Source organism: Panthera leo, chromosome A3 (assembly GCF_018350215.1).
Source record: "Panthera leo isolate Ple1 chromosome A3, P.leo_Ple1_pat1.1, whole genome shotgun sequence".
NCBI lineage: Eukaryota > Metazoa > Chordata > Mammalia > Carnivora > Felidae > Panthera > Panthera leo.
Genome location: NC_056681.1, coordinates 50489215 through 50508861, shown reverse-complemented (window position 1 = coordinate 50508861; position 19647 = coordinate 50489215). Strand labels below are relative to the sequence as shown.

At 44.1% G+C, this 19647-nt stretch overlaps 1 protein-coding gene across 2 annotated transcripts; it reads left to right on the top strand.

Moving 5' to 3' along the window:
- The first annotated feature begins 3148 nt into the window (after positions 1-3148).
- On the top strand, positions 3149-12493 carry LOC122215894 (ral guanine nucleotide dissociation stimulator-like). 2 transcript variants are annotated; one of them, XM_042931809.1, is made up of 13 exons: positions 3149-3376; positions 3846-3953; positions 5428-5615; positions 6949-7142; positions 7291-7667; positions 8457-8672; positions 9054-9157; positions 9660-9729; positions 10347-10415; positions 10854-10928; positions 11511-11543; positions 11897-12018; positions 12223-12493. In XM_042931809.1, the coding sequence occupies exons 1-13, from the start codon at positions 3191-3193 to the stop codon at positions 12257-12259; spliced, it is 1779 nt and encodes a 592-aa protein (XP_042787743.1). In that variant the 5' UTR covers positions 3149-3190; the 3' UTR covers positions 12260-12493. The 2 variants fall into 2 exon arrangements, with proteins under 2 accessions (XP_042787743.1, XP_042787744.1); XM_042931810.1 differs by having other exon boundaries at positions 3298-3386.
- Positions 12494-19647: the final 7154 nt, after the last annotated feature.

The following is a 19647-nucleotide window of genomic DNA, read 5'->3' as shown; positions in this document are numbered from 1 at the left end:
TATCCTGCAGCCCTTCAGGAAGGGGACCGCTTTCTCCTACTGCAGACAGCGTCCTGACCTAGCCACTAAGCCTGGGGTTGGCTCCCCTCCTCCCCAGGTGTGTGAACAGGGCAGCCGGCTCCAGTCTGGAGAAAGTCCCACAGTTAGAGATGGGATCCCTCTCTGTCCCAATCGGAGGTTTATCTCTTGTCCACATACAGCCTTAAGCTTCCCCAGACTCTCTTTCTCTTCCCCTTGTCTCTCCACAGAAGGGGATCCCTTCCCTCTGTGCCAGCGTGGCCCATTGTATCTCTCCCAGTCCACAATCACCCACCTATGGCCCCTCAGGTTGTCCCGGTGTCTCCCTGGTAGCAGCTTAGTCTCTTTTCCTCCCAGACTCAAAGTCATTTGGCTTCAAATTTCAAAAACGTTTCTGTGTCTTGACTGTTGAAAATAATGCCTCCTGAACATGGAGATGCAGAGATTTCTTGGACATATTGTTTTGTTTGCTATGGATATGTTCCCAGAAGTGGAATTGCTAGATTATGTTCTATTTTTAATTTCTTGAGAAATCTCCATACTATTTTCCATAGTGAGTGTACCAACTTTCTATTCCCCCAATAGTGGACAAAGGTTCCCTTTTCCCCACATCTTCACTAGCATTTATCTCTTGTCTTTTTTATGATAGCTATTCAAATTGATGTGATGTGATATATCAATGTGACCTTGGTTTGCATCTTTCTGATGGTTAGCTACATCAGGCACCTTTTTATGCACCTGTTTGTCTTTGTTTATATTCTCTGGGAAAATGCCAGAGCACTGTACACTGCATCTGGGGTCCATGGACAAGACCAGTCTGCACTGAACCTTCAGGGTCCTAATTGGATATACAATGGTGGGTGCAGAATCACTCTTCTGGCTGAGGTGAGGGTGATGTATTAGTAAAGAGGACACCATGGGAGTGGACAGAAAAAAGAGTAGAAGGAGGCATCTGAAATCCTTTGCTTTGGAAGCTGAAGGTCCTGTTCTTTTGCCCACGTGACTCTGGAAAGCCACTGCCTTGAGGATACCCAAATAAAGATATCCCTTTTTTTGGTGGTATGCCTGCTTGGGGCTATAATGCTAGAGCTGGAGAACAGAATTCAAGAAGTCTTCTTCCATGATACCTAGGGTGTTCTGCTGGAGGAACTGGAGCATGAAAAGTCATGTACAGGCCATTGTGGTTGTCCTCCTGCCCAGAAACAACTTGAAACTGTTAGCAGTATTTCTCTCTTCAGTGTAGGTGGTTAAAAGGGGAGATGGGCTCCAAGACCTTGTCATTTATTTATTAACTATTCACTAAGCTTTTAACCTGATGCCAGGTACCTTGTTGGGCCCATGTGTGGAGCTGAAAATACCAAGAGCTACCTGCCTTCCAGGAACTCAAGTCTAGAGATAGGCAATAGCACAAAAGCAAAGGCATGTGAAAGAAAAAAAGCAAATGATGTGTGCTATGAATGAAGGCTGGAGAGTCATTGGGTAGGAAGGTATGAAAGGCCTCACTGGGGATGACATTGCTGAGAACAGAATGACAAAAGGGAGCTAGACTTGAACAAGTCATCGTGCAGTGTGTCAGGAAGAAGCTACCACTGCTTCAGACACTCACTAACAGAAGCCAGTTTGTCCAGAGGAGGTGAAAAAGGCAGCCAGAGTGGCTGGAGGGAAACTAGGAGGAGAGCAAAGGGGAGGGAGGAGGGGCAGGGAGAAGTGCTGAGGCCTGGTAGAAAGTTATCTGTTGCTCTTCTGTTACTGCATTGTCCCAATACCTTGCACTGTAAAACACATATATTTAATACCTCACAATTTTTTGTGGATGAGGAAACCAGGCACATATTAACTTGGTTCCCCAGCCTCAGGGTATGTCAGAAGCTGCAGCTGTGGCCTCAACTGAGGCTAGATTGGAAGAATATTTTCTCCCAAGTTGACTCATATGATTCAGGATGCCATTTGGACTCAGAGCCTGGGTTCCTATGTGTCTTTCAGCCTGGACACTGCCTCAGTTCTCTGCCATGTGAGCCTCTATATAATGGCAGCTCAAAACACTACTTGATTTTTGGTTAAAGAAAGATAAAGAAAAAAGGGATAAAGAAAAAGGTAAAGGGAAAGAGGAGAGAAATGGTACATGAGAGGAAGTAACTAGGAAGTGAAAGACTATTTGAAATTGAAACTTAGACATGACTTTCCATCACATTGGCTGTATCCTATTCGTCAGAAACCAGTCGCTAGCCACTTAGGAGTTACAAAACAATATACCACAAGTCAGCATGGGGAGCCATTGTGAAGGCTGCCCCCTCATAGATTGAAATGAGACAACTGAGTCTCATTCTAAATACAACAGGAAACAACTGGTTTTACTACCATTCTACCCCATCATGGGACCCGTATTAAAATAAGGCCAAGAGGAAGAGTGACTGTTCCATTACTACACTGATGTCTCTTTTGAATAGTACTCCATGCCACATCCCGCCCCTTTTTTTAATTCTTCCATACTTGATTTTGGGCCTCAGATACACTGGATAACAGCCCACACATATTAAATTTTTTTTTAAGTTTATTTATTTTTGAGACAGAGAGAGACAGAGCATGAACGGGGGAGGGTCAGAGAGAGAGGGAGACACAGAATCGGAAGCAGGCTCCAGGCTCTGAGCCATCAGCCCAGAGCCCGACGCGGGGCTCGAACCCACAGACCGCGAGATTGTGACCTGAGCCGAAGTCGGACGCTTAACCGACTGAGCCACCCAGGTGCCCCAGCCCACACATATTATAAATATTATCCATTTACACCCGATGAGGCTCCTAGGAAGTATATTCTAGCCTGATCCCAACATGCACATTAGGAAACTATGGAATACTTGAGAGACACATTGAGTTAGGACATATAACTGGTAAAACAAAGAAAAAAAGCTGAATTCAGTTCTGTATCCTCAAAATTAGAACCCTACTTGCATTTCCAGGGAGTTGTGGCTATGGCATTTTTGACTCATTGTTTACAGTTAAGGAGATGACATTGGAGGAGAAAGATAAGCAGTCAACTATCAATAAGGGGTTCTAGATAGGTCTCATTTAAAGAAGGGCCCCAGGTACTGGAATCTTGAAAAAGTGACTTCACTTCCTTGGTGATAGGCTTCAACAGAACTTAGAACTCTGGTAACCAGGTGCCCACATTCTAGAGATGGCCTGCTTTCCAGCTCACTTGCCCAGAGTCACTCTAGAGAACAAAATGTTCTGTTGCTGTATCCCCATTTTCAGGATATGTGGGCTTAAGAAAGCCCAGAGTGAGAAACCTTTATGTCACTGTAGACATCAGCTCAGCCCTCATCTCCGAAGCTGTTGGTCATTTGGCAGGAGGCGCTCACAGGTAACACAAGGTAGCTCAGGGCAGCCCACTGGAGAGCATGCCACAACTCTGATCCTGCCCAGAGCAGGCCTACACCTCTTGCCCCTCATTGTGTGTGTCTGTGTGTGTGTGTGTGAGAGAGAGAGAGAGAGAGAGAGAGATCAGGGGAGGGGACAGAGGACGAGGGCTATGCCCTTCATGAGCAGAAGCAAGATGTCAGGTGTTGAAAGCCTAGCACATCTCTCATGTTCATACCCCAGGTCTTGGCAGGCAGGAGAAGATAATTGCTGGGGACCAAGTTCAACTACCTATATGTTAATTACGAGCCCTAGAGTTTCTTCTGGTTTCCTCCTTGCTGGATGTCTTTACAGCTTCCCCTCTTAGCTTGTACTGTAGAGAACACAATTTCTAATGGGGATGTCCCCTTGTGGCAATGTCCAGGGAGGACCCTAAGGTCTCTTGGCCCGACTACGGGGCACTGTACTTGCAGAACTTCACCCAAGATATCTTTGAGGAGATGGTCCATGGCTTCAACTACTGCAGCGCCCTAGATAAGTGTCAGGTGCAGAAGGATACCAAGAATCAGCGCTGCTCTGAGGTAAGAATGGGAAGAGGGTTTTTCACACCCTGCACATAAATATGCACAGGCCTGCACATAAATATGGGGCCAAACCTGAGGCCCTCACATTGTATTTCCACATGAGCGTCCCACAGGCCCAACCACAAAATAATCTGAATATCCAAACCTCTGCCACCAGCTATGTGGTAAGGTAGGAGGATACTCTTTACATATGTTGGAATGGTAGAGAATGCATGTATTGTGTATGTATTTTATTTTTTATATTTTGATAGAGAACATATTTAATGTTTTTAATTAATCATTTTTATTTATTTATTTATTTTTTACTTTTCATGAGGCCATGAGTATCTTTGCATTTTACTGCTGTTTTATTATTTTACCTACTTGCCCCAGATATCCTGGGTAGCACTCAGCTCCACTGTCCTTGCAGAACTTCTCCAAGCCCTTACATATCATCACACAAAACAGGGTGATTTAACACAAAATTAAGGGTGGGATGAAGCCATTCTATATGTTTCTGTAATGTCTTGTCTCTCAGAACACATTAAATTATTGTAGGCCCACCAAGTCATGAGCTGTGTTCTTATATGTCTTCATAATATTCCATAAAGGAGGTTGTGTGCCACTGTTTCAGCCTTTCAAGTCTGTTGGAACTTGACAGGATTCAATTCTGTTTTCATGTCAACAGTGATGCAGGGAAAATCTTAAGTGTCCTAAAAGAATGTTTTAGGTTGCTAGATCTGCCATAACATGGAAGCACTAATTGGGTGGAAGGACTTTGATGCCTCCTGGCTGAGATACCTGCCTCTGTCTTTTAAGAGTTTCACCCAGGAAATCTTTGATGAGCTGCTCTAAGGATTAAATTCCATCTCCCTTGACAAGCAGCAGGTGCATCAGTCCAGCAACAACATCAAGTGCTGGTATAGGGTGAGAACAGGTCCAGATTCATGTCCTTTCTCGGGACCCAGAGATGATCAGGGTAAGCCTGGAACCCAGACTACAATTGACTGGCTCCCTGGGGCCTGCTGAAGAAGGTGGTTTCCCCCAGAAACTTTCTCCCTATCAGGAACAGACCAAGCCTCATTAGCTTAGAGGAAATGCAGCCCATGCTTTTGACAATTCTCAGGACTAACCTATATGATCTTGAGCAGCATTCGAAATTCTAACCCTCTGTTTTCTCATATCTACAGTAGGGATGTTTACTGATGACTCACTGGCATAATGCTCTTAATATAGGCTATTAAAAGAAGTGCTATTGTTGCTCAGCTAAGAGAATGCTTGGGAGTTACCAATGGTTTATCATTTCCCCCATAAAACCAATTGCAATTTTAAGCCTAGAACCTTATTCTGTGTGGGCACCCGAGTCCCTTCTCTTTCACAAGTTCCCAAAGGGATGGGGGTCTTTGGTCTGAGAACCAGACCCTGATCTTCCTGGTAGTTCATGGCATTGAAGCTGACTACATGCCCCTCCTTGTCTACCCGGTGTTAAAAGGAATCAACCCTGTCCCTGGATGAGGCCTGTACAATGCTGAAGCTCAAGGAAGGCACAATGGAAAATTTTTTACAGTCCCTGCTACAATCACCTTTCCAGGATAGAAACATCTCAAACATCACAACCATTTTCTGCATATACCAGGTGTTCCCCATGGCCCAATTAGTCCTGGGACAGCAGTTCAAAAGGTGAGTGCTTGCCTCATACACAGCACAGGGGGGAGCCTCCCATTTACTACTTGTGTATCTTGGGAATGTCACTGCACCTCTATGAGCTTCACTTTCCTCTTCTGGAAGTGCGGTGGTAAGAGGATGAACCTCACAGTGTCAACTGTAGTAAACTATGGGAGAAAACATGGCATGGGCTTATCTGGTGCCTGACTCTGTAGAAAGGGCTGCTGGACATGCTGAGTATCTTTAGGTTTAATAGTTCTCTCTCTCTCCAGTGAAGAAGCTCTCAACCTCAACCCTCGCAGGCCTGTGGCACTTCTGAATTTAGAAAAGGACATGGAAAGCAGAAGTTGTCCTGTTTGCAAAGGACTTCTGAGATTCTATCTAGCTGGGCTTGGTATTTTTCCTTTATATGGCCAGACTAGGGCTTGCTGGGGGACAGGCAGAGGCACCCATGGCCCACACAGTTATCTGAAAAGTACTGGTTGGGTTAATTCAATCAACAATATATGTTAATCACCTAGTAATGCAGGCACTTTTCTAGTCACTAAGATAATTCAGTGAATAAAGTAGACACAATGCCTTGGTGTCAATTCTAGTCAGAGAGTAGGCAATCACTCTACACTCATGTCCTTGGTTCATTATATGTGACATTTTCATGGCGTCCTCTGGGTATGAAAGGATTGTCCCTTATTTGACCATTATGACAGACTACAAGACCAAGTAAACATGAGTGGGTCTTCAGGTTCAGTAGGAGGGCCTCCTGCATCCACAGAGCAGCATAAGAGACTATAGGGGTTGTGGCTGGAGGAGGACTTTCAGAACCATGGAACTCACAGATCTCTTGATTTCCATAGGAGGGCTTATGTTTGGGGGCTTCCTGTGAAGAAGCAAATGAGTCAAAGAGAGCTGTGGATGGGGCCCCAAAACTTCTGGGAAGCAGAGCACAGTCTGGGTTCAGTTGGTGCCTAAGAGACCCATCCCTTCTACTGTTCTATCTGGCTCTGCCTGCTTCTCTCCATATCTACCTCTGCTTACCACAGCAACTAGGGCCAAGAACAGAAGGTGTAGTGAGAAGACTGCTCATAAATCGGCCTCAAACGTAAGCCCTATTACTGGTCTTTACTGAGGATGGCATTGACTATGCCCAAGGCCGTGGTGAGAAGAGTATCAGTGAAAAAACCAGACTCACACAGGTTTTCTGGATGACTAGGCCTTCCACTGCAAAGGCGGGGTTGGAAGTGGGCTGGGCCATCCTCTGGGATCCATAGAGAAATAATGATGCTGTGGGAGTACAGTGTGGAATAAAAGGCCAGGCCTCTGATGCTTCTCCACACATGACTCTACCCAGCACCCTCTCTCCCATCTTGAGTACATGGCCTGACCAGAAATTTCAGGATACCTGGCAGTCTCTGAATTTTACCAGTTTCAAAGTAAAGACAGCCTATGTGGATATGAAGCTGCATGACTGGGACCTGAAGAACCACACCGCCCTTATCCTGGTGCATCAGGAAACTCTGGAGCCCACTGAGGCAGAGTCAGATGGTAAAGGGGATTAAAATCTGGGAAGACTAACTGGGGTGGGGTTCATGGGCTGAATATTGTTTTGAAAGCAATGGTACCTGTCCTGTTTTTGGGAAGGCACCTGGAAAGTCAGTTATGTGGATGAACCTTTCTCTTTATCCTGATCCAGTGCCAGCCCCAGGGCTCCTTCCAGTTGCAGAGCCAGAAAAGGGGTCTACTATGGAACTAGAGACAGCGCCAGTTATGTTTCAACCATCACCTCAAGCGTCAGAGCCAGCATCACCTCCATCAGCTGTTCCAGAACTGGAACAAGTGTTAACATCTTCTTCAGCATATGTGCCAGGTCCACAGCTACAATCAGCTCAATCATCAGCTTTACTTAGAATTTTAACTCCAGCTCTAAAAATAGAGACAGAGCCAACTCCAGCGCCAGAGCCTTCCTGCCACGGGCATGTGACCCCAAAGAACCAGCTGAATGAGGAGAAACCCAGCCTCATGGACTTCCCTCCCAAGCTGGTGGCAGAGCAGCTAACCTACATAGATGCGGTAAGAAGCTGGGCTCTCAGGGCAGGACAGGGCAGGGCACTTTCTACATTTTTGCCGTCAGCTAACCCAGACCTGCCTTTCCCTGATGTGGACTACTATAGTCCGGGTCCAAATTTCAGCTCGACCACTTATCAACCATGTTACCCTGCCAAGGTCCTTAAATCGAGCTTTCACTGTCCAGCTGCAAACTGTAGAGAGAGGCACTGATAAGAATTGATGCAGAGTTACTGTGTAGATTAAATGAGCTAGAACAGCTAGAAAAATGGGTAGGCCCTGGTCCTTCAGGTGGAGGAAGACAGCTCACTGGGTGCAGTCAAGTCCATGGGTCACCCACCCATCTTCCTTGGAGTCTTAACACCCTGTGCACTTATTAGGCATCTGACATGTACATAACTTCAAGGGGAAACAGAGAAACTTACGGTTGTAACTGTCATGGGGGAATGTGCATCGAAAGGAGAGTAGGACCAAAGGGAAAAACAGGTCGAGTGGAAAATGCCCCCTTGTGAGGAGTCACATTGAACTGTCATCTAGAGGCTGGGGTTAGCAAGGATGACCAGGGTACAAATTCTCTCCTTCTTTCCCTGCCAGCATTCACTCCTAGGTCTTCCTGTACTTGACTCCCTCAGTGAAAATAGAATGGAATGAAATCCAGGGATTCCAATCAGGCTCAGGCCACATTCTCAGCTTCAGGAACTAAAGCTCTGACCTGGTAACCTCCTACCTAGGACATTAATCCTGAATGTGAAATGGCTGGCTGAACACCCCTACCCTCCCCACCCCATTCTCTAGGAGCTGTTCAAGAAGGTGCTGCCTCATCAGTGCCTGGGCTCCATCTGGTCCAAGCGGAATAAGCCTGGTAATGAGCACCTGGCACCCACAGTCTGTGCTACCGTCACCCAATTTAACAGTGTGGTCAACTGTGTCATCACCACCTGCCTTGGAAACCCAAGAATGATAGCCCAGGACAGGGCCATGGTGGTGGAGCACTGGATAAAGGTGGCCAAGGTATTTTATGGGAGGCCAAGATGAGTCACTCTTCTGAGCCTTGGAAACTGATATTTCCTTTATCAATTCTCAGGGTCGGAGTCCCTAGTCTAAGCCCTAGGGTCTGCACAGTCCCTAGGCTCTTCCCTCCAGGGACATGCTGACCTTTACTTGCATGTCCCAATGGTGGAACGCTCAGTTCCTACCTGGCTCCTTCCTTGGAATGAGCTAAAATCTTCCCTCTCCCCAGCAGTGTTACTCTTTGGGTCTTATATGTGCCCTTCTGCAGGCACCTGGATATCTGTCATCTTGGAGGGAAAATTTAAACTGAGGGAGACTGATACTTTAGAGCAAATAGGACTCCTGCTACCCACATGACCACTCATTCTCTTCCCTCCCCAGGCCTGTCAAATCATGCGGAACTACTCTTCACTGCATGCCATCCTCTCTGCTCTGCAGAGTGCCTCAATTTACCGTCTGAAGAAGACATGGGAGAAAGTTTCCAGGTGAGTATGCCTCTCTCCATAGAAGGATCAGGGTGGATGAGGGATTTCCCATATGCACATCTTTTCCCCCTCAGTAACTGGGACCCTCCTGGGAGGCAGCAAACCCTGGCAATAGAACCTGGGCTGGTGTACAGGTCTATAACCCACCCTGGAGAATAGTCCACCCTGACTCCAGCTACAGAAATATTTTTTCTTAAATATCACGCACTGAGTTGACCCAAATTAAATATTATCAAGTGCTTACTTTACAGCAACAAAACTCTCTGCCCAATTGAAACCACAACTGACTGAAACAGAGTTGCTCAATTAATATGGAAATGGTGGCACTGGATGACTCACATGAGAGCTCCCTCCATGTCCTACAAACACCTTAGTTCTCAGAGGAATCCAGAGAAAACCCTAATACTGGCAGTTTGACTTTTTGGAGTACTCAAATAAGAGGAACTTACATTCAAGCCACATTATTCCTATAATTTTTTCTGCCATTTTTTCCTCTATTCAGGAAGAGCTTTCAAAAATTTAAAAAGCTGTGCACTGAAGATAACCCACAGAGAAGGGAACTGTTCCTGAAGGTATCATGGGAGGAGGAGGTTTGGGAAGAGAGAGGGTGGGGCCTGAGGGAACAGGGTCCTGAGTGGATGAAGAAAGACTGCTGTGTAGGGGAATGACCTGAAGCATTCCTTGGGGAGGTGAAGCCTTTGGTATGAATATGGTTACACTTTGGGGTGAAGATTCCATTGGGGGTGGAGCAAGAAGGTGCTGTTCAACCAGATGCTATAGACACCCTGTCTCTCCATATTAACAGCTAGTCCAGATGGGGACCTGTATACAGCTTGAGAGCCCAGAGGACAGCCTTCTGCTCAGTAGTGGGGTTGGGATGGGTGGAGGGAAACAATAATGATAGTAATAGCACACTGAGTCCTCAGAAGACCATGTGATGTAGGTGGTGTTCTCACTTTTCTCAATGAGAAAAGAAGCTCAGGAAGGCCAGGCTGCAAGTTCAAGGTCACACATGGAGTGAATGTTGGAGCTGAGATTGTGCTAGAATCACTCACAGCATGCTTAAGGATAATGTAGCATTGGTACCAGCTGACTTGGGTCAGATGTCCAGGGTCTCAAGTCAAAGATGGTGGGGGGGGAGTGGACTGAGGATATTATGGTCTCAATGAACTTGTCCTTGACCCTGCAGGAGTGGCCATCTAAATGGGCCACCCTGATGATGAGCCTCCAGAGAGCCCAGAAAAGGCTGCAGAAGAAGGTGAGTGTTCCTGGGGAATGGAGCCTCCAGAGTGAGAGGAGAAGGGCTCCTCTCTGACAGCTGGAGGCCTCCAGATCAAGACAGGTGGACCTTTCTACTCCAGCTCCTCCTCTTGTTGCCACAGCTTCCAAAACTCTTATTTTAAAGTGACTGGGAGGAGGGTCTATCCAGCTGGATGCAGAATGGATTTGTGGGTGGAGAGGGGCCTAGGACTACATACAATTTGATTTTCTAAAAGCAGGCCCTGGTGGTGATTAGGAGAAGTCTGATGTCCTTGGAGGGTGAGGGTAAGGGGGAATTGAGAGGCGGCTGCTAGGGATCCTAGGCTGCTCCATGTGAGAACCTGGGGTGGACCAGGAGGCTGAAGCATTTTCAAGGGAGGGTCCCTGTGTGCACCTGAGAGCAGGGACTCATCCCACCCCTACTCTAATGACACAGGGTGTTGTCCCCTTCCTTGGCACTTTCCTCACTGACATGGTGATGCTGGACACTGCAATGGAGGACTATCTGAAGGTGAGTGAACCTCTAGATTGTGTAGGAGGGCCCAGAATCCTGAGGTTTGGGAGTGGAGAACCCCTGTAATGAGTCCTGAGACCTCAGTACTTGGCAAACCTCCCCTCATGAGAGCTTCACAGCTACCCCTGTGAGCTAGAGTTCCTCATCTCAGTGATGAGTGAAGGGAGTTTGCACTTATGACACTGGTCCTGGTGCCCAAGACTGTCTGAATGCAAAGCTGCATGAAGTTTGTCTGAGTTGACCTCAGCCTCTCCCTCTCAGGCTGCTTATGGGGGGAGAGCAAAGTCAGGCACCTCCACATCGGCAAGCACTTACATAGCCTAACAGCCCCCTCCCCCCAGAGGTTTCAGCCTCCCCTTCTGTCATCAGAGAGGGTTGTGCTATAAGGTGCTTGACTGTCCACCCCATGTCCTCCTTTCTCTGGACCCCAGAGCCTGGCTTATATCCCAGTCCTGTTATCTGTGTATGGACAGTCTTCTAGTGTGTCCTGGCACGAGAACAGCATGAGAAAGGATGTGTATAAGGAACAAGCAATAACAAGGGGCTCTTTCTGATGGACTTTGGCTATTTGCTTTCTAGGGCGATGAGATCAACCATAAGAAAAAAACTAAGGTGAGCATTTGTGGCACTTCCTATTAGGGAAGTGTAGGGGAGTGGATACCAGAGATGCCCCTGGGAAGAATATTTCTTGGCTGCATCCCCTCCATCACACATTTACTGGAATAGTTTGATAATGAAAAAGTGTAAGACCCATCCATCTGGTAAGTGAAGTCAGGGGAGTGGCATCAGGGATAACTTCCTGCAGGAGGAGGGGCTATTTATACTCACCTCTGCGAACAGGTTGAGACTGGATGAATTTTCAGGGAAGGAAGGCTGCCACATGTGCAAAGACCTAGGACTGGTCCCCTATCCCACTGCTCAACCCACCCAGGCTCTGTGTGCATCCTGTTCTTCTCTTGGCCTAGGAATACAAAGTAATGAAAGAGATCATGCTCCTCCAGGTGGCTGCAGATAACTACACTCTAGAACCGAAGGAGCAGTTTAGAGCCTGGTTCCAGGCTGTGGAGCGACTCAGTGAGGATGAGAGGTGAGGCCCATCAGGAGCTGGACAAAGGCGTGGACTCTTTCTGGTGGCCACTCTAGGGATCCTGCATCCATGGCTCCCTGGGCAGCCTCAAGCCTTGTTTCCTGGTGATCACTGGAACACCAGATTCCAGCTACTGGGAAAACACTGGGAGAGACACCTGAATTGTAGCTCCTGGTCGACTCACAGGTGTCATTCTCTCTTTAGCTACATCCTGTCCTGCCAGCTGGAGCCCCAATCCTAACTGACCAGTGGAACTCAAGAACAAGAAGAATTGGCCACAATCAAGCTCAGGACTGAGTGAATGTCCAGTGATAGTGCAACCTTTCCTCAGCAGCTTGGACACTTGCTGTGATGAATCCCATCTCCTTGACACTTTTTCCTCCCATCTATTTACCTACTTGGAGTGGCAATATTTATCTTAAATAGTAAAAGCTAGATTTGAATATTATTATATTAAAGCCTTCTTTCTTTTATAGCCCAGGAGTTTGGTTTGGTTCTATTACTTCCTACAGCAACTTAAATGGTGTACAGACTCTCATATTCTTTCTTGAACTAAGAAATCTTACAGAGTCATCAGCTATTGTATGTGGAAGGAAGGAGAAGAGCCAGCCCTCCTCCCAAATTCCTCTTAGAGAACAGGTTAATTTCAGTATAATGAATTTGGGTAAAAAAGAAGAGACAGCCCCTCAGAATTACTGAGATTTAGAGGTTGAAGTTACTTTCACATGAATGGCAGCAACCATTGAAATTAGATGTCCTTAAGTGTAACAATTTCCAGGACTACTACCTGCCCCAGGACAGTGGCTGCTTTCTACACTTTAAAGGAAAAGGTTTGTTTCCTGCTTCTTTTATTGAGGTGTTGTTTTTTCTTTTGGAGTTTTTTTTTTTTTTTTACCAAATATTTGAAACTTTAAGTTTTCTAGTTCAAACTCTGGAATTTCATTAGCCAAAAACATGTAAAGAGGTCAAACCCTACATGTGGAAAGGATAAGGACAGGAGAAGGTAATTTGCAAATTGACTAAGGGCAGGCAGGACTTTCCATTTTCATTCTTCCTCTAGGGGCTCCATGTTAACACTTTACCTAGATTTAAATCCTCCAGGGATCCCTTTCAATGACCTCTGAATCCCCTCCTCTGCTTGTTTTGTATTTGGGGGAAAGATGTGTGATGTACTTTTATGGCCACAGCTGCTGAACATGGTCCCATAAACATCTATGCTAAGAGCTAGGATGTCTAGCATTCCTGCATTTCCTTATGCAGCTTTTTTTTTTACATTAGTTAACATACAGTGTAGTCTTGGTTTCAGGAGTAAAACCCAGTGAATCATCTCTTACATTTGATACCCAGTGCTCATCCTGAAAAGTGCCTGCCTTAATGCCCATCACTGATTTAACTCACCTTCAAACCTACTGTCACCCTTAACCCTCAGTTTGTTCTTTGTATTTAAGAGTCTCTTATGGTTTGCCTACCTCTCTGTTTTTATCTTATTTTTCCTTCCCTTCCCCTATGTTCATCTGTTAAGTTTCTCAAATTCCACATATGAGTGAAATCATATAATATCTGTCTTTCTCTGACTGACTTATTTTGCTTAACATAATACCCTCCATTTCCATCTATATTGTTGCAAATGACAATACTTCATTCTTTTTTATTGCCAAGTAGAATTCTATTGTGTGTGTCTGTATGTGTGTGTGTCCCACATCTTTTTGTTTTAATGTTTATTTTTGAGAGACAGAGTGTGAGTGGGGGAAGGGCAGAGAGAGAGGGAGACACAGAACATGAAGCAGACCCCAGGCTCTGAATTGTCAGGACAGAGCCCGATGTGGAGCTCCAACTTACAAACCGTGAGATCATGATCTGAGCCAAAAGTGGGAGTTTAACCAACTGAGCCACCCAGGCGCCCATTTTACATTAGTACATCTTCTTAATCCATTCATCAGTTGATGAGTTCATGGACATTTGGATTTTTTCCATAATTTGAATATTGTTCATGGCTCTGCTATAAACATCAGGGTGCCTGTGCCCTTTCAAATCAGCACTCCTGTATCCTTTGGATAACTTCCTAATAGTGAAATTGCTGAGTTGGAGGGTAGTTCTATTTTTAATTTTTTAAAGAATCTTCATACTGTTTTACAGAGTGACTGCACCAGTTTTCATTACCACCAACAGTGCAATAGGGTTCCCCATTCTCCACATCTTTGCCAAATCTGTTGTTTCCTGAGTTGTCAATTTTTGCCATTATGACACGTGTGAGGTTGTATCTCATTGTGGTTTTGATTTGTATTTCCCTGATGAGGAATGATGTTGAGCATCTATTCATGTGTCTGTTTGCCATCTGGATGCCTTTTGGAAAAGTGTCTATTCATGTTTTCTGCCCATTTCTTCACCGGATTATTTGTTTTTTGGGTGTTGTGTTTGGTAGGTGTTTTATAGATTTTGGATACTAATCATTTATCTTATATGTCATTTGAAAATATCTTCTCCCATCCCTCAATTGCCTTTTAGTTTTATTGATTATTTACTTTGCTGTGCAGAAGCTTTCTTTCTTGCTTGATGAGGTCCCAATAGTTACTTTTTGTTTTGTTTCTCTTGCCTTTGGAGACATGTCAAGTAAGAAGTTGCTGCAACTGAAGTCAAAGAGGTTGCTGCCTGTTTTCTCCTGTACAATTGTGATGGTTTAATGTCTCACATGCACTTTGAATTTATTTTTGTGTAAATTGGAAGTGGTTCGGGTTCATTCTTCTGCATTTTGATGTCCAGTTCTCCCAGCACCACTTTATAAAGATATCATCTTTTTTCCATTGGATGCTCTTTCCTGCTTTGTTGCAAATTAGTTGGCCATATAATGTGGGTCCATTTATGGGTTCTCTATTCTATTCTATTGATCTATGTGCCTGTTTTTGGGTCAGTATGATACTGTCTTATGATTACAGCTTTGTAATACAAGTTAAAGTCCAGGATTTTGATGCCTCCAGCTTTTGTTTTCTTTTTTAACATTACTTCAGCTATTCAGGGGGCATTTGTGGTTCCACACAAATTTTAGGATTTTTCTAGCTTGTGAGGATTGCTGATGCTATTTTGATAGGGATTGTGTTGAATGTGTAAATTGTTTTGGGTAGTTGTGACATTTTAACAATATTTGTTCTTACAATCCATGAGCATGGAATTTTTTTTTTCATTTCTTCTGTCTTCAATTTCTTACATAAGCCTTCTATAGTTTTCAGCATACAGATCTTTTACCTCTTCCATTATGTTGATTCCTAGATATCTTGTGGTTTTTTTGAAATTGTAAATGGGATTGATTCCTTAATATACCTTTGGGCTATTGTTTCATTATTGGTATATACAAATGTAACCCATTTCTGTACATTGATTTCATACACTGTGTCTTTGCTGAATTCATGTACCAGCTCTAACAGGTTTTGTGTGTGTGTGTGTGTGTGTGTGTGGCATATTTTGGGTCATCCATGTACAGTATCATATCATCCATGAAGAGCGAAAGTTTGACTTATTCTTTGTCAGTTGGATGCCTTTTATTTCATTATGTTGCCTGATTGCTTAGGCTAGAACTTCCAACACTATGTTGAACAACAATAATGAGAGTGGACATCTCTGTCATGTTCCTGATCTCAGGGGGAAAGCTCTCAGTTTTTCCCCATTGACGATGATATTAGTTGTGGGCCTTTCATATATGGCCTTTACTATCTTGAGGTGTATTCCTTCTATCCCTACTTTGCAGATTTTTATGAATGAAGAATGCCATATTTTGTCAAGTGCTTTTTCTGCATCTATTGTCAGGATCATATGACTTATCCTTCCTTCTATTAGTGTGGTGTATCACGTTGATTGATTTGCAAATATTGAACCAGCCCTGCAGCCCAATGAATCCTACTTGATCATGGTGAATAATTCATTTAATATACTGTTGAAATCAACTTTCTAGTATCTTGTTGATAATTTTTGCATCCAGGTTCATCATGGATATTGGGCCATAATTTCCCCTTTTTAGTGGGGTCTTTGTTTTTGGAATCAAGGTAATGCTAGCTTTATAGAATGCATTTGGAAGCTTTCATTCCATTTCTATTTTTTGGAACAGTTTGAAAACAATAGGATTAATTTTTTAAATGCCTGGGAGAATTCCCCTGGGAATCCATTTGGCCCAGGATTCTTATTTGTTTGGAGATTTTTGATAACTGATTCAACATCTTCATTGGTTATGGGTCTGTTCAAATGTTCTTTTCTTCCCATTTGGGTTTTTGTAGTATGTGGTTGTCTAGGAATTTTTCCATTTCCTCCAAATTGTCAGTTTGCTGGCATATAATTTTTCATGGTATTGTCTAATAATTGTTTGCATTTCTGTGGTGTTAGTTGTGATCTCTCCTCTTTCATTCATGATTTTATCTATTGGGGTTTTTTTTGTTTTTTTTTTTTTTTATCCTGGCTAGGGATTTATCAATTTTGTTTCTTCTTTAAAAAAACCACAACAGATCTTAGTTTCATTGATCTGTTCTACTGTTTTTTTTTTTATTCTATACTGTTTATTTCTGCTCTAATCTTTACTATTTCCCCTTATCTGCTGGTGTTGGGTTCTATTTGCTGCTGTTTTTCTAGCTCCTTTATGTGTAAGGTTAGGTTGTATATTTGGGACCTTTCTTCCTTCTTGAGATAGGCCTGAATTGCAATGTATTTTCCTTTTAGGACTACCTTTGCTGCATCCCAAAGGATTTGGACTGTCCTGTTTTCGTTTTCATTTGCTTACATTTTTAAAAATATCTTCTTTAATTTCCTGGTTGATCCATTCATTCTTTAGTAGGATGTTCTTTAACTTCCATGTATTTTCGGTTTTCCAAATTTTTTCTTGTGTTTGGTTTCAAGTTTCATAGTGTTGTGATCTGAAAATATGCATGGTATTATCTCAATCTTTTTGTACCTGTTGAGGGCTGTTTTGTGACTCAGTATGTGATCTATTTTGGAGAATGTTCCATGTACAATCAAGAATAATGTGTGTTCTGCTACTTTAGGATGTAAAGTTCTGAGTATATCTTTTAAGTCCATCTTGTCCAACGTGTCATTTTTTCCTTATTGATTTTCTGCCTAGATGATCTGTCCATTGTTGTAACTGGAGTACTGAAGTCACAATAACAGTCTTATTATCAATAAGTTTGCTTATGTCTGTGATTGAATTATATATTTGGGTGCTCCACTTTGGAGGCATAAATATTTACAACTGTTAGCTCTTTGTGATGGATAGACCCCTTAATTATAATATGATGCCTTCATTAATGTCTTGTTACAAGCTTTGTCTTAAAATCTAGTTTGTCTGATATAAGTATGGGTACTCCAGCTTTCTTTTGATGTCTGTTACCATGATATATGTTCTCTATCCTCTCACTTTCAATCTGCACCTGTCCTCTGATCTGAAATAAGTCTTTGGGCCAACATGGCAGAGAAGTAGGGGGATCCATACTTCCCACCTCTCTCAAACAAAGAGGTGCTGAAGCCAAAGGACTTTGAACTCCAGAGTCTGGTATGAAGAGACTGAATCTACCAAGAAGAAAATGGGAAAACCGGAGAAAAGATAGGTGGGTGATTGCAAACTGTGGGAAATAAAAAAAGTCCATGTGAGTATGGAAGGTAGGGACCCCCTTCTGCGGAGAGACAAAGGGAAGAGAAAGAGTAGCTAGGGAAGTGTAGGACCATATCTGGGCAGGAGAAAGACCTCAGACTTAGACTGAGAGGGATCCTATCTCTAACTGCAGGGCTTTCTTCAGACTGGGGCCGGCTCCCTGTTCTTGCACCTGGGGAGTAGGGGAGCCAGCCCTGGGTGTGGTGGTAGGTCAGGGTGCATGCAGTCCACAGTGGGAGAAAGTGGTCATCTCCCTAGAGGGCTGTGTGATAGTACAAAGCCTGTGTCTGCCACCCCTGGGCTCAGTGGCTTGGCCTAAGGTGCAGTACACAGTGGGACAAAGCATCCCCCTCCCTGGAGTGCTGTGGGAAAAGACAAAGCCCGCCTGCTGCCTGCATCTGCCACCCGCAGGTCTCAGCAGCGAGGTTGGCAGTGCAGTCTGCAGTAGGAGAAGGCAGTCCTCCCTGAAGTGTGCCAGCACAGACAAAGACAGCCGGGACCACATATCGGGCCACACTAAGAGGTGCTTCCCCAGTGCCAGAGTGTACAGAGTGGGACTTTGAATCCTAGCCAAGCACAGAGTCAGGGGAGTTGGCAGAGTGAGAAGGACCATCCCGTCTGCACCCACGGCACAGAGAGAATGACACAGTCCACTGGGTCTAACTCCGTGAAGAAGACACTGGGGGATCGCCATTCCCCCTCCACCACCACCACCAAGGTGGGGCCTCAGGGATCAGTCCCAGGGCCCATAGTGCAGGTGGGTCCAGACTACAAGGGATGACACCCCTTCACACTGGGTAACTGAGTATCTAATGGAGCTGGACAGACACTGTGGACAGCTCCCCCAGACCAGTGCTGCAGCACTGCCTGGATTAACTCTAGGTCACCTCTGGATATATAGATATATTCTACCCCCATCTCTCCTCCTTATCTCTTCCCTCCTCTAGGCTGATTAGTCTTGTTTATGGTTTGTCTAAATGGATATATTTAATACATGCTCTTGATACGTGTTCTACACCTCCTTCTTTACATTCCTTCCTCTCTCTCTGGAATAATCAAGCCATATAGTTTCTCTGTCTAGGTAACTTTATTTTGGTTTTTCTTCCCTGCATCCTTCTTTATTTTCCTTTCTCTCCCTCTAGATTAAGCCTTTTAGTTTCTCTGACTAGTCAATGTTTATGTTTTCTTCATCCCTGCTCCTGTCATTTCTCTTTGTCTGTGCTCTCCCATCAGGACTGCCTCCACCATGTTCTTTACTTGCAGTTGGTGTTTGTGGGATTTTTGTTTTAGTTTTCAGTTTTTTAGCTTTCTTTGTTTCTCTTATTTGTTTGCTTGCGTGTTTTTGTCTCCTGTTTGTCTATCTGTTTTCCTTTACAGGGCTACTCCAAGTAACAAATCAAAGCGCACCAGGTGGAGGGTGAAAATACCACTAGAGTAGGGAAATAAAATAACCAACATCACAACAGAGAGCAAGTAAAAATCTCCAAAAAAAAAAAAAAAACCTCCTGAAGGGCCAGGCACTGGACAGTGTGTGACCTTCCATTCAATATTGCAGTGCTCACAGGTGCAGAGAAGACACAAGCTTTTAAAATGCATAAGGAACAACAACAACAAAAAAAAACTAGCCAAAATGACAAAACGAAAGAATTATCCTCAAAAGAAACTCCAGGAAGTAGCGACAGCTAACGAATTGATCAAAACCAATTTAAGCAATATAACTGAATATGAATTTAGAATAATACTCATAAAATTAATAGCTGGGCTTGAAGAAAGAATACAGGGCAGCAGAGAATCTATTGCTACAGAGATCAAGAGAATAAGAAACAGGCATGAGGAGTTAAAAAATGCTGTAAATAAGGTGCAAAATAAAACAGAGGTGACCACAGCTCAGATTGAAGAGACAGAGGAGAGAATAGGTGAATTAGAAGATAAAATTATGAAAAAAGAGGAAGCTGAGAAAAAGAGATAAAAAAAAATCCAGGAGTACGAGGGGAGAATTAGAA

Bases quoted from the DNA above. Each gene is read 5' to 3' on its own strand.
- LOC122215894 (XM_042931809.1), top strand. From the start codon at position 3,191: ATGGCCTGCTTTCCAGCTCACTTGCCCAGAGTCACTCTAGAGAACAAA. The intron at 5,616-6,948 runs GTGAGTGCTTGC...GACTCTACCCAG, and splicing joins CTGGGACAGCAGTTCAAAAG to CACCCTCTCTCCCATCTTGA. The intron at 7,668-8,456 runs GTAAGAAGCTGG...CCCATTCTCTAG, and splicing joins AGCTAACCTACATAGATGCG to GAGCTGTTCAAGAAGGTGCT.